Source organism: Nicotiana sylvestris, chromosome 1 (assembly GCF_000393655.2).
Source record: "Nicotiana sylvestris chromosome 1, ASM39365v2, whole genome shotgun sequence".
In the NCBI taxonomy this organism is placed as follows: Eukaryota; Viridiplantae; Streptophyta; class Magnoliopsida; order Solanales; family Solanaceae; genus Nicotiana; species Nicotiana sylvestris.
The window spans coordinates 183,472,639-183,486,866 of record NC_091057.1 but is presented as its reverse complement, the minus strand read 5'-3'; the positions used below and the strand labels follow the sequence as shown (position 1 = coordinate 183,486,866).

Genomic DNA, 14,228 nt, shown 5'->3' with positions numbered 1-14,228 from the left:
TTTTTGTTCTCTTTTCTTTTACTAATTAATAAAACTAAACGCTAAAATTAAATTATAAAAACCAAAATTATCTTAAAATACTAATTAACTCCTAATAATAATTATCACACAAAATTAAACATTAATTAAAATAAAATCACACAATTTGGACATTAAATGCTAAAATATGCAAAAATACATACTTTTTGTAATAATTTTCATTTTTGTAAAACAAACTTAATTACTCCTAATTGTAAAAATAAATCCTAAATGCAACAATGTGACATATTTTTGTATTTTTTATTAATTTAACAAATAAACATGCATAGACAAAAATACGAATAATTATCCAAAAGTGCCACGAAAAATTCAAAAATTGCACACAAAGGAAAATTGTTTTATTTGAATTTTTTGGGAGTCATTCTCATATAGGGCAAAAATCACGTGCTCACACATCTCATTCAAATGATTTGGTAGCCAATTTTGTTGACTTAGTTTGGTTTGATAGCCAACCTTGTTGAATTAGTATAATTTGGTAGCCACTTTTATTGACTTGGTTTGGTTTGATAGCCATCATTGTTGAAATTGTGAAAAGTGTGTGCAAATTATCAAATATTGTAAGCTTTAGAGAGTGAGTTTTTTGGCTATAAAATGAGAGCTTCAACTCTCATTTCATCACACCAACAAAGAGAGAAAAGAGAGAGAGCAAGGTATTCCATAAACTATAAGAAAATAGCTTGTGAAGAAAAGTAGAGTGTGAGAGATATTGTAGTGAGGTGGAAAAAACAAAAGAGTGTTTATTTCTTTTGAGGGTGTAGTGGTCTTAGGAGTATTTGTATTTGTTACTACACAGTGTAAAATTCCTCGCTATAGTAATATCAGGTTCTCTTCTTGGCCGTGGTTTTTCCCTTATTCAGAAGGGTTTCCACGTAAAATCTTGGTGTCATTATTGCTGCATTTCTATGCTTGTTGATTTAACCATAACTTAGTGTTCCGCGTTTATCACTAATACCGTGAATATTATTTTTACGGGGTTTATTCCCAACAATTTATTCCACTACATTAATGTATCCTCCACTTATCTTTTTAATCATTTCCTATGTAGTTATTTGGAGTAATTTCTAAACGAGTCTGACACATACAAGTCAGTTGCTACTAATAGTGATTCTTGAGATTATAAGGGTCTAAAGTGAGATACATAAGTGTCTAATGATTTTCTAATATTTAATGAATTGACATATGAGTGCCAAATTTAGTGAAACCATTGCACTAATGATTCTTCCAATAATACCAAAAGAAGGGGCAAGTCCATGATGTTGGGAGCCATAAGTTAAGGTTGCATGTATTGGATAAATTACATTGTATATATAAAATTAACATTACTTTTGATGTATAAATAGTAAATACTGAATTCATTTGGCTTCTTCGAGCATTAATTTATTTATACTTTAAATCTCTTTCGCGAAAATTTTAGTTTCGCCACGTCAAGTGCCAACTTCCAACTCCTAAGGTTGTCACCCACTCACAACATAACATAACAAATACATTAATCCTCTCAACCGTATATTGCTTTAAAAGGACCACAAATGAGAGCTAACAGAAAAAGAAAACCACGTGCAATCAAATTTTCGACAGTGTCAATGATAGTAACTTAGCATAACAATTCTTGGCTTCTACTCCTTCACTTTTATGAATATCGAGATCCCTCACTCTCATTTCCCTTTTTTGTTGGGCACCTTATAAAAAAAATTTATTATTACATACAAACCGGAAATTAAATTGGAGATTTAATATTAGAACAAAAAGATAGTGATTTCCAACGATTAACAATTGTGTTGTTAAATTAACATTTTTTCTCACTCAAATGAGATCCATCTTGCAACTTATTGAAACAACTATCATTGTTGAAATTAGGCGAAAGCTAATTTTAAAAAATGTAATTAAATGCTACATTGCATTCTCCCCCACTATTTACAAAGCATCATCATACAAAAATCACTGAAAATTGTCAATGAATATCTTAGGAATTATGTGAGAATATTTTATTCGCATTGATATTATGTGAACTCTTTTAATTGAAGGACGGAAACTAGATCGAGCTTCCAAAAGTTTAATTAATTTCGATACACAACCTAAGCTTAAACTATTTAATCGGAATTAATTCTATATATTCAAATTAAACTTGATCAAGTGTGTTTCCCATATTTTGGCCCAAGGAAAGTAGCTTTTAATTTTAGTTAAATGTTCAACTTGTAATAAATTAGCCAACTCGTTCTAGAGTTATTATTATGATTATGATTATGATGCTCCTATTAATAATGCAGATAGTTATTAATCTATCTGTAGCTACGGCCATGTTTATTCCCGCTCATTTCCTCGTTAATCAGTTTTTCAAATTAAACCTCCTCCACCAATGCACGACGAGGGCTACTTTCCGTCTCCACGTCACGCCATCCTCATTCAAATAAAGCCCACTCTCCTCCAAATATTTCTCACAAAATACAATAATTTATTAATTTGAAAAATCAAGCTCTGAAAATTCAAACGCCTCCATTGATTCTCAGTGAGAATTTCTCACCTCTCGGCAGTTCTTCTATTGAATCATTGAAGCTGAATTTTAGCTACATATATACTTGAAGAACAGCTGTACCGTTCAGAGATAATCGTATTACTGATTTTTTTGTTAAGCAGAGTGAGGCGGTTCAATGGCGGCTTCTTCGTCTAGAGGGAGAAGTAGCTCTCCGTTTCACTACCGTAAGTCATCGAGTCCGTACTCGTCTACTTCGTCCTCATCATCTTTCATGAACAGTAGGCTCATGCCGAAATCATGTTCGTCCACGGCGACGTCGTTTTTCGGCTCTGGAACTGGCTTCAGCTCCAAATCCATGACTCCGAGCCGGGACCGGACTGATTCGGCGTATTCTCGCGGTTACGGAAATCGTACGCCGGTCAATTTTCAGTCAACGGAGGAGTTGCTTGCTGAGCCAGTGGATATGTCCAGAGCGGGAGAGAGTATTTCGGTCACAGTTAGGTTTCGGCCAATGAGGTAGATGCTACATCTGCTTGAATTGATTTCAATTTTCGGAATTTGAGTATCCTATTGTAGGGTTTGAGCTTGGAATATGGTAATTTTTGTGACAGCGAACGAGAATATAACAAAGGCGATGAAATTGCGTGGTATGCTGATGGTGATAAAATTGTACGGAACGAGTATAATGCTGCAACAGCTTTTGCATTTGGTACTATTCTAGTCAATTGTATATTCTATTTGGGAATGGTTTGATATTTCACTTGTTTGGAGGAGATTCACTTATATGTTTGCTTTGGATGATCGGCAGATAGAGTTTTTGGACCTGATACATGTACACAGGAGGTTTATGAAATTGCTGCTCGACCTGTGGTAAAGGCTGCAATGGAGGGCGTAAACGGTATGATACTTACTTCCATGTTGTTAACGCTAGAAAACAGTTGCATTTTAGGCTAAATGGAATGGAGTGGCATTATGAATTAGTCATAATGTGAGTTCAAGGGCCATGCTCCGTGAAGATTAATTTGTGCAAAGTGATGCTTAGTTGACATCAAATACATTCGGAGTAGTTGAGTGCTAATTTTATCATATATCCTCCCAATGTGCTGACCTGAAATAGGTTCTTGAAACCATCGAGCTATCATGTTGAGCTGATCTGTTATCATTTATGTGTTGCAAGTTGCATTTGCAAATGTAATTCTTTGGATACTTTTCGATCCTTAGCTTTTGTAATTTGACACTAGGACTGCTGTGTGTGCAGGCACAGTATTTGCTTATGGTGTTACAAGTAGTGGAAAGACACACACTATGCATGTAAGTCAATATATCCTTTGTGCAATCTTCTTTTTCCCTTGAATCGGGAAAGTGCTTTTGACGCTTTTGTAACATCCCCAAACAAACAGTTTAGAAGTATTTAATTGCTAGCAACTGACCAAATTTCAGTCTTAAGTGGAATGTGTTAGCTTTATATTTATATAGTCAAATTCGCGCTTCAAGTCGGTATTTAAATTTGTCTTCAATTGAAATTTTGTTTCCCCCCTCCCCACAAACCTACCAACAACAGCAAAGCTTTAGTTATCTTAATGTTGGATTTTTGTTTACAGGGTGATCAAAGTTCTCCAGGTATAATTCCGCTCGCAATAAAGGATGTTTTTAGCATTATTCAAGATGTAAGTGAGCTTACAATTAACAGATTCTGAAATTTTGATAATGGACCTCTCTAGTATGACACTCTGGAGCTCTATCAGTCTATAGCCCTTTTCTTGAAAAAAAATCCTCCATTATCTTTTGTTGTTGCTAATTATTGAAACCTGCCTTTCAGACTCCTGGACGTGAATTCTTACTTCGTGTATCATATCTTGAAATCTATAATGAGGTTAGTAGTGGACATCAGCAGATGCTTTCGTATATGTGGACAGTAGTGCATGCGAGAAAGATTAACGGCTATATTCTTTACCAGATGCTCATGCATATATAAGCATCTTTGTTGCATTTTTGGTATCCTGTTTATATTCTGAGCTCATCTGATATGTGGTTCATCATACCTGCAGCATAGAACTTCTTTTATACAATATGGAAAATTTGATAGTAGATTTAGCATCTTTCTTATGAACTTGTTGCTTCAACTCTTTCTAATTTCTTGTACTAATTCATGAGCATCTCTATTTAGGCATTTGTCATCTCATCCATGTTAAAATATTTTACTAAATCTAGCTAGAAATCATGTGCATGCTCTTCTTGTTCATGTTGTCAGGTTATCAATGACTTGCTGGATCCAACAGGACAGAATTTGCGTATTAGGGAAGACACCCAGGTTTTTATATAATACTACTACTTTTGCTACTTCTGCAAATTTAATTCCACTTTCTCCACAACTTATGTTTCTGGTTAGTTTTATCTTTCTTTCTATATGTTTGTCGATAAACAAGTATATTGTTTTTATGAGAGGAACCAAATAATAGCTCTATCTCCTATGGGCTATTGACAACCATTTCAGTAAATTTTAAAAACATGTTTCCGACATGTTGTCGCATGCTTGAGTCTTAATATTTCACCAAACATATTAACACCTATTTAACTCTTGACATGTGTCAAGAAAGAAACAAAATCTAGCATTCTTTTTGTTACCTGAAGTATAAAAAACCTATTATTACCTACCAGCAACTGCAGGTGGTGTTTTCAGTGTGTAGTTGTTCTACTAGAAAACAGATATTCATGTTTCTCTATCATAGTTCATGATTCTAATGCTGCTGTATGGTTCTTAATTCTTTATTCTTGCAATTCTGCAGGGTACTTATGTTGAAGGTATAAAGGAGGAAGTTGTTTTGTCACCTGGGCATGCTCTTTCTTTTATTGCTGCTGGGGAAGGTAACTGTTGAATCTGTTCTTGTTCTTTGCCCGATAGTCGCATCTATTCATAGCCAATGTTTCGTGCATCCTGGTACTAATTATATTCTTACTGTTGCAGAGCACCGCCACGTTGGTTCAAATAATTTTAATCTGTTGAGTAGCCGCAGTCACACAATATTCACCTTGGTTAGTGGACCAGATGTTCACTTCGATCCATACATTTCTTTGGTTGATCTGAAATTCTTCTTATCTTCTGCACTAAGCGAGCGTGAATTTTAACTCCTCACAGCCAGCATTAAAAATCAGTTTTTTGGTCAGCTGAAGGCTTAATTGTTTCGGTTCAAGTTATTACTATTGGGTTCAAACACAAGTTTCTGGGAAGTTGCTACTGCTGTTACTCTTTATGTTTAAGAGGTCTTTTAAAAACAACAGTGACATTTTAGAGCTTTCAAATGCCTTGAGGATTTTAGTACAGAGAATTGGTACTCTAACAGGTTATGCATTTTGATGAGGTGATGCCCTTTAGAGTGACTGAATTTGGTTCACATTGTCGGAATAGCTTTGTTGTGTTTCCCTAGTGGGCTGTGGTTAATTTCTGTTTCTTAACCTCCTATCCCTAGCAGTTTTAAGTTTTGCTACTGGTAATTGGTGATGGGATTTATTTGTCAAGTCTGACTGTTTTCCCTTTCTTTACACATTTTGCAGATGATTGAAAGTAGTGCCCATGGTGATGAATATGATGGTGTGATCTTCTCACAGCTTGTATGGTTTCTTACACTATTTGTTCAGCATTGAAAATATCAACTGTTGAATGATACCAGCTAATATTAATGTGTTTTGTTCCACAGAGCTTGATTGATCTAGCTGGATCTGAGAGCTCTAAAACTGAAACTACAGGATTACGACGAAAAGAAGGCTCATACATAAACAAAAGTCTCCTGACTCTTGGAACTGTAAGTATTTAGAAACAATTGTTGACAGTTTGTAAGTAGGTTTCATATAAAGGTTGCATGATGACATTTGTCAGTGTTCTGATTGACTTCTTCCTTACCTACCAGCACTTGATCAGTTATCTGTGTTCTTTCTTGAGCTCGCTAAGTATTAGATGAATTTCTACTTCTGGGTTTATTTCAATCTGACACATTGACTTTTCTCTGATGTGTTAAGGTCATTGGAAAATTAAGTGAAGGGAGTGCATCTCATGTTCCGTATCGAGATTCTAAACTTACTCGCCTACTACAATCTTCACTTAGTGGGCATGGACATGTTTCTGTAAGTGCAATTAAGCACATGTCGTGCATATCAATTTATTGATCATTTGAAACTGCTCTCTTATCCTATTGGGTGTGCATCCTTTGCTTCTTAGCCTTTGGTGTCAGACATTTTTGCATCTATGCTGCTTGGCACGAAGTGCATTGAAGAGATAACTAATCTCCTGCTTCTTGTTGATTATAGCTCGTATGCACTGTTACTCCTGCTTCAAGCAATATGGAAGAAACCCATAATACGTTAAAGTTTGCAAGCAGGGCAAAGCGTGTTGAGATTTATGCATCACGCAACAAGGTTTGCCTGTCTGCATCACTTCAGCTTTATGGAATTGCAGTAGGGAAGGCTGAATACTCATATATCTTTCTTTCAGATTATTGATGAGAAGTCACTGATTAAGAAATATCAGAAAGAAATATCTTGTCTCAAGCAAGAGCTTGATCAGCTAAGAAGGGGGATGCTTGTAGGAGTCAATCATGAAGAACTTATTACCCTGAAACAGCAGGTATGCATTCAAGTCAAATGATTTGGTAAACTCTGTCTACAGCTTGAGGTCAAATATGTTACATACAACTGATGCCATGTTCGAGGATGCCTGTACTTAGATTCTAAGATATTTTCTTTGGATGTACTCTGTCTGTTTAATTTATATGGCGGTGTTTGTCTCGGCGCAAAGTTTAAGAAAGTTAAAAGACTTTTGACTCATAAGCTAAAACAATTAACATTCCCAAAGTACCCTTTGTATCTTGTGGTCAAAAAGTGTCATGTCGATTCCACAATGGCATGTCATTAAGGGAAAAAGGAAAAGTTTAAAATTAATGAGTTCCAGGCATGAAAAGGTGTCAATTGCCCTGGAATGGACCAAAAAGAAAAACTGCTATGTGAATTGGAACATAGGATATAATTGGTTCTGTATTTTGTTATTATTAATCATCTTTTCACAGTTGGAAGAGGGACAAGTGAAGATGCAGTCAAGGTTGGAGGAGGAAGAGGATGCCAAGGCTGCTCTACTGAGCCGGATACAGAAGCTAACTAAACTGATCCTTGTTTCTTCAAAGAATTCAATTCCTGGGTGTTTGGGGGATGTTGCTGTACATCAGAGGAGTCAGTCTGCTTCTGAAGATGATGTAGGCCACCCTCTCTATTTATCTTGAGTTATCTTATTGCTGTTCTTTGCCCACTAGAACTCTGGTTATCGTTTCTGAATTTAGATTTTAGATGCATCAAATGTGTTGTGATTTTCACAGGACTTTCTCGTACTACTTATTACCAGTGTTCATGTTATCTTACATAAAGATTTTAACACTTCACTGTTCATATTATCTTACATAGAGATTTTAACACTGTCAATCCCCTTCAAGAGTGTAAATTAAGCTTCTCTTGTCTCTTTTTCTTTCTGATTACTATTTACGTGCAAATTTTCTGGCATCGATGTTGATCCAGATAATGGAATCTATTTTCACATACAGATTCGCTGAAATATCGCCCGATATATATATAGAATCAATTTTCCAAAATGATCTTTTATCTTTCACCTTCAAATATAAAATCTGTTTCCTAAATTGATCCTTTATTTCACCTTTCCACCAGAAGTTGGATTGTTCTGTGCTCGTTGATAGCGAGAATCAGAGAGATCCTTCATCAGAGACTTCTGATGTTGAACACAGAAGATCTTCAAGCAAGTGGAATGATAATATCTCCCAGGCTGGAAGTACGATTACTGAATCAACTCAGGTGGGTGAACTTATCAGTAGTTCCTCCTGTGGTTCAAAGCTGCCCATAGTATGATTCTTCCCAGTCCTTAATATCTTCTAAATGAGGAGACTTCATTTGTTCTTAATTCCACTTCCTATGTATTGCATATGACTGTTAATCTTCTGTAGGAATCAAAGGATTTGTCGGTTACTATGTTATTTTTTAATCCACATGTAGTTAAGTTTACTCTGAATAGCCCACTAAGGTCTTTGACTTTGCATGGAGTTTGATTTTTTGATATCTAATTTTTTTTTCAAGTATTGAATTATCAAACTTTCTTGGATCCGTACATTTTAGCATTCTCCAATGTTGTCTCAGGATAGAGAAGTTATTACTTTTCTTTCAAATCTAGTTTTTCCCATTAAGATTATTTTTTTCGAATGTCTAATTCTTATATATTGGAATACTTTTCCATTGCATATCAAATGTTAATTCCTTCCAACTTTTAATGTTTTATTTGTCTTTCTGGTTTGAATACAGAAAGGAGTTCCAATGTCAGATCAGATGGACCTCCTTGTTGAGCAAGTTAAGATGCTTGCTGGAGAGATTGCATTTAGTACGAGTACATTGAAAAGAATGATGGAGCAGTCTGCGAATGATCCTGAGAATTCAAAAACTCGTACTGAAGTAAGCTTTATTGTCTTTGTGGACTGAATCCTTTATACATATGATGGTTAGTAATATGATGGATGTGTGTATGGCTGCTATAGCCATATATTGGGTCTCTCTTTGAATAATCTGCAGCTATATTTTGCAGTCAATAATCTTCTCTCAAAATTCGCGAACAGTTTAGATATATTTTTGGAATTCAAATGAATATGTAATTGATGCTTCCTCAAAATTCAAGGCATGGTATTGGTATATTTACTACATGTGAAACATATCCAGCTCTAGTGTCTTCAATAGTTTCTAATCCTCAAAGTTGATAGGCATGTTAAATGCTTGATGGGTGTGTAGGATTTTGTTGTTAAGCAACAACAGCTGTATGATTTTCATGAAAACAATTTATTGTTTGTTCTTCTGTACATTGATGTCTCCTGCTTTTAAGATTTTTACTCACCGTAATGCCTAAACTTGTGACAGATTCAAAGTTTGGAGTGTGACATTCAAGAAAAGAGAGAGCAGATGAGGATCTTAGAACAGCGCATTGTTGACATTGGTGAAGCATCAGTCACCAGTGCATCTTTAGTTGAAATGCAGCAGGTGATGTCACATCATTCTTTTTCAACCTCATAGGTTATCTCTTTAATGGTGATTTGTGGTTGTCTCATAGTTCTGTCTTCTGCCAGACTTTGCTGAAGCTGATGACACAATGTAGTGAACAGGGCTTTGAGCTTGAGGTTGGTAACCAGATTAGTCCTTCCTTGATTTGCACCAATTCAATTATTTTAAAATCAAATCTAAAGAATTTTCCTTTCTATCAGAGTGCGGAACATCTATTATATAAAGTTATTTAGAATTTGACGTTTGAATGCAGATAAAATCAGCAGACAATCGGATTCTCCAGGAAGAGCTGCAGAACAAGGTGAAGAAACACCATTATTTATTTTTGTTGTTAATCAAAATGGTAGTCACTTTAACGTTGTCGGCCTGCCAATGGCGGATGTCCAGGATTAATGGGACTGTCATTTTTTATGTGTTTCAGTGTTTAGAGAACAAGGAACTGCAGGAAACTATTTGTAATCTTGAGCAGCAGCTAGCCGCACTGAAGGTGGAAAAGTCATACCCCTCATCAGAACAACAGGGTGTATCAGACGAGTATATTGATGACCTTAAGAAGAAAATTCAGTTGCAGGTGATTTATATCCTTCAGCTCAGGATTAACTGATTTCGCGTTTGTCTATTGGACTGGTTCTTGTTTATATGGCATCTTTTGGCAGTGGTGATATATGAAGAACTGAGACCAAATTTTCTTTTCTTTATTTTCATGAAGATGGTCTCCTGCAGGGGAGGGGTTTGCTGGAGCATATCACTGTTTAGTTAACTGAGCTAAGAGATGCTGAGCACAGGACTCATATGAATCCTTAGTGCCTCTATAGTCTAAAGATACATTGAGAATTCAAACTCTTAAGACCTATCGAAGTGTTTTATTACTTCCTTTATATAAAGCCGTGCAAATGCCTTGAAGGGCATCCTGATGATATGCTATTTTTGAATGAATAGTCTAAGATTTTTTAACTTAGGAATTTAAATTATTGGAGATGCTTAGTCTTTTACCTTTTGTTCTGTTCTATATAAACATACTGAACTTGGTGCTGTAGTATGGAGCCTAGACACATGATCATTTTGATCTTTCAATTTCTCTTGGTTAATCTTTCTATGTTAGATTTGTATTTGACTAATGGCTTTACCTGCATGAAAGCAAGCATTACTGGGCATTTCTATTAGAGTTTTTCAATCTGCCATTAGTGTGACATATACAGCAATTAAAGGACTACATCTCTCTAACTCTGCTTATTTAGCTTTGTGCCTACAGACACTTTTATGTGATTGCATTTTCCTTAAATGTGTCCTTATCATGGTTCTGATAAGTTTGTTGCTTGAGCAGGATATTGATAATGATAAGTTGAAGTTGGAACTTGTTCAGAGTGTAGAGGAGAACAGTGGATTGCGAGTACAGAACCAGAAATTGTCTGAAGAAGCCTCATATGCAAAAGAATTGGCATCTGCTGCTGCAGTAGAACTGAAAAGTTTGGCTGGTGAGGTGACAAAGCTATCGATACAGAATACAAAACTCGAGAAAGAGTTGTTGGCTGCTCGCCAAATATTTAATTCTAGGAATTCCATAGCACAAACTGGTAGTGCTCGTTGCGGAAAGCATGGTGAAAGCCTATGGCAAGGACGTAGAGGTCGGGTTTCTGGACGAGAAATTGAAATTGCTGGAGTTGTTCGTGATGGGTTTGGCCCATGGAATCTGGATCCTGAAGATTTAAAAATGGAGTTGCAGGCAAGAAAACAATGTGAGGCAGCTCTGGAGGCTGCTTTGGTTGAGAAGGAAATACTGGAAGATGAGTACAAGAAAAAGGTTGAAGAGGGAAAAAAAAGGGAGGCAGCTCTGGAAAATGATTTAGCAAATATGTGGGTGCTTGTTGCTCAGCTTAGGAAAAAGAATGGTGCCATGCAAGATTTAAAGACAGTAGCAGAAAAGCAGAATGTTCGAGGAGACAATAGGAATGATCCAAAAGTGAATGATAGTGAGTACAGTGACCCCATCCTCGATGATGGCCGGACCATGGATCATGCAACTGCAGTTGCAGAGATTCTCAAGGAAGACATTCTTGTTGCCCGCTTGAAGGTAATTCTGTTTATCCTTTATTGCCACTTAGAACTTGTATCTTGTCACATGTATGTAATGGGCTCGTCCTTGTCATTTGTCAGAGTTGAAGCTCTGTATGCAAGCTTTCCTTTACCTTTCCCTCTCTATGTAAGATGGTCATTTTTGTCTTTTAGTTGTAAAACAAGTGTGAGATAGAATTTGGATCCAGGAAGATATGCAAGCTTTCTGGAAGATGAAGGTTGTTTGATTCTAGTAGAACACCGGAAGGGCTGGGGAGAGTAAGTGTCCAACATCCGTAAGTCACAGGATTAATAAACTTTTACTTATTCCATCCGTCCCACTTTATGTCTTGTATTTGACTGATGATGGCATTTAAGAAGTCAATATGACTTATATATAGTTTTAATGATAACAGGAGAAAATATTAAAGAAATGGTTGAAAAGTTAGCTGGGCGGGGAAGATATCGCATTAAAGACTAAAATTTGGATACTGTAATGAATTTTTATTCCTGAAAGTTGTGTAGAAATAGAATTGTATCGAACATTTCGAGACATCTCAAAATATAAATAGTGTCATCATAAACTGAGAAAGAGGAAGTATTTACCTTTCAGTCATTTGTCGTTCCATGGTGCTTCTCGCATAGTAGTGCACTTACTGTAGTGCTTTTGAAATGTTCCAACCAATCAAAAGTAACTAAGAGCATTATAAGCTTTTCTATTTACTGCTCTGTGTCAATCTTTTGAGGTTGTTTCAGGCAAGTCCTACTGTTCGTGACTTGCATATTATATTACATTAGTAATGGGAGAAAATGCTGAACTCACAGTTGGTTTTAGTTATAAGAAAACATTTTTAACTTCTGACAGTCAAATAGATTTGAAATTCTTAGAAGAATTTGACTTTGTAGTGCAATATAGTAGCTAAATTGTCTCAAGCATTTTAAGATGAAACCTAAAATGGAAAATATTAAATGGGTAAGGGGATACATGTTTGTTCTTAGGTTTTTGCATAGGAGTTAGTACTAATAACAAATGTTGTTTTTTAGGTTCCTTCATGACTCAACATATAACATGAAATATTAAAGATCTTTTACCTGTGCACCACCAGGCTCGAATGCAAGAGATGAAGGAAAAGGAACACAGATATTTGGGAAATGTTGATGCAAATTCACATGTATGTAAAGTCTGTTTCGAATCACCAAGTACTGCGATGCTCCTTCCTTGCCGACATTTTTGCTGTAAGTCAACTTTCTGATTATGTGCTCAGCTTATCCTCGCTCCCTTGGGTAGGAGATGTCTAATGTTGACTTAATTTGCAGTGTGTAAATCTTGTTCCCTTGCCTGTGCCGAGTGTCCAATCTGTCGGACTAAAATTACAGATAGAATTTTTGCTTATACTTGAGATGGCATTTGAAGTGCTCGAAAGGTGGTGAAAGGTAAGGTGGTTGTTGAGTTGTCATTGCTGAGATATATAATATAAGTTAGTAATTAAAGGGTTTTCTGTGAGATAGTTACGCACTTCAACAATCCCGAGTCCTAATTTAATTTTATAATAACAAGCTGAGATATATAATATAAGTTAATAATTAAAGGGTTTTCTGTGAGATAGTTACGCACTTCAACAATCCCGAGTCCTAATTTAATTTTATAATAACAATTTATGCACAAGTTCTGAATGCAACTTACAATAAGGTGCTTACTTTCTCTCTTTGCAGGAGGGTTCTCTTCAATCTTGTGAAGCTCCTTTTCTCATGACATTCTTTACAAGGTTCAACTGTATGTAATGTCAAAGTGGTACCTCTTTTTTTTTTTTTGTCCACCAAGTAACTGTAAATTAAGAAAAATAGGTGCTACAAAAGGAAACAGACGAAAATTAGTAAATTTGAATTCAGTGAGTTGCTGCTGGCATAGTTTGATCTCCTTGAGCGCAAGGCATTGTATAGGACACAAGCTACAGTCACAATTTTGAGATGTCTGTAAATGTTTGAGCTTGTACATCAATGATGACTATAATCTGGTTCTCTTTGTGCCTAGCGTTTCTTATTTGGTGTATCAGTTGGTTAATTTTTTTGGTTTCTGCTTTTACAATAACTACGCCTGTCTTCAGCATGTATTAGATAATAAGCATAATCTGGCTCACCAGCTAGTCTTGTTCATATCCTCCATGTGGTATGCGGGATTGCTTTTGATAGAAATTATCTTTGGAGATATTTAATTGGGACTGGATTGTCATGGAGATATTTAATTGGGATTGGTCTGAACTGATTGGACGAGTTTTTGCTAGGTTACAATAATACTTAATTGTATCGGATAAGTTTGGGAGTTTGGCTTGGGGACAAGTTATATCTTGATTTAAAGCATAACTAATATGAATATTATTTCCACCAATCGCTCGGCTATTAATGACGACTTAAATACCGAGGTTATTTTCCAACTGTAACCAAACATCCCATTGCCGTCATTAAATTCATTTCTCATGTGAGTTTTCAATCTTTTACTCCGGCATGCATTGGCCAACCCTGTATTCCCTGTTATTAATTCACTCTAAATGGATTGGTACGTAGGTTTAAAACCATA

The 14,228-nt window shown here is 35.8% G+C and overlaps 1 protein-coding gene across 3 annotated transcripts; it reads left to right on the top strand.

Moving 5' to 3' along the window:
• Positions 1-2,430: 2,430 nt before the first annotated feature.
• LOC104236102 (kinesin-like protein KIN-7D, mitochondrial) lies at positions 2,431-13,694 on the top strand. 3 transcript variants are annotated; one of them, XM_009789968.2, is made up of 25 exons: positions 2,431-3,025; positions 3,121-3,218; positions 3,318-3,407; positions 3,768-3,820; positions 4,111-4,176; positions 4,329-4,382; positions 4,761-4,820; positions 5,296-5,374; positions 5,475-5,542; positions 6,062-6,118; positions 6,205-6,309; positions 6,524-6,628; positions 6,812-6,919; positions 6,996-7,127; positions 7,567-7,749; positions 8,216-8,356; positions 8,858-9,004; positions 9,461-9,580; positions 9,667-9,717; positions 9,855-9,902; positions 10,023-10,172; positions 10,926-11,672; positions 12,760-12,889; positions 12,971-13,087; positions 13,367-13,694. In XM_009789968.2, exons 1-24 carry the CDS (start codon positions 2,685-2,687, stop codon positions 13,051-13,053), a joined length of 3,216 nt encoding a protein of 1,071 aa, XP_009788270.1. In that variant the 5' UTR covers positions 2,431-2,684; the 3' UTR covers positions 13,054-13,087; positions 13,367-13,694. The 3 variants fall into 3 exon arrangements, with proteins under 3 accessions (XP_009788270.1, XP_009788269.1, XP_009788279.1); XM_009789967.2 differs by having other exon boundaries at positions 8,213-8,356; XM_009789977.2 differs by lacking the exons at positions 2,431-3,025; positions 3,121-3,218 and having other exon boundaries at positions 4,111-4,129; positions 8,213-8,356.
• Positions 13,695-14,228: the final 534 nt, after the last annotated feature.

Excerpts from the sequence above, each read along its gene's own strand:
- LOC104236102 (XM_009789967.2), top strand. The coding sequence starts at position 2,685 with ATGGCGGCTTCTTCGTCTAGAGGGAGAAGTAGCTCTCCGTTTCACTAC. Across the intron at positions 6,310-6,523 it reads GTCTCCTGACTCTTGGAACT|GTCATTGGAAAATTAAGTGA; the intron begins GTAAGTATTTAG and ends TGATGTGTTAAG. Across the intron at positions 6,920-6,995 it reads TTTATGCATCACGCAACAAG|ATTATTGATGAGAAGTCACT; the intron begins GTTTGCCTGTCT and ends TCTTTCTTTCAG.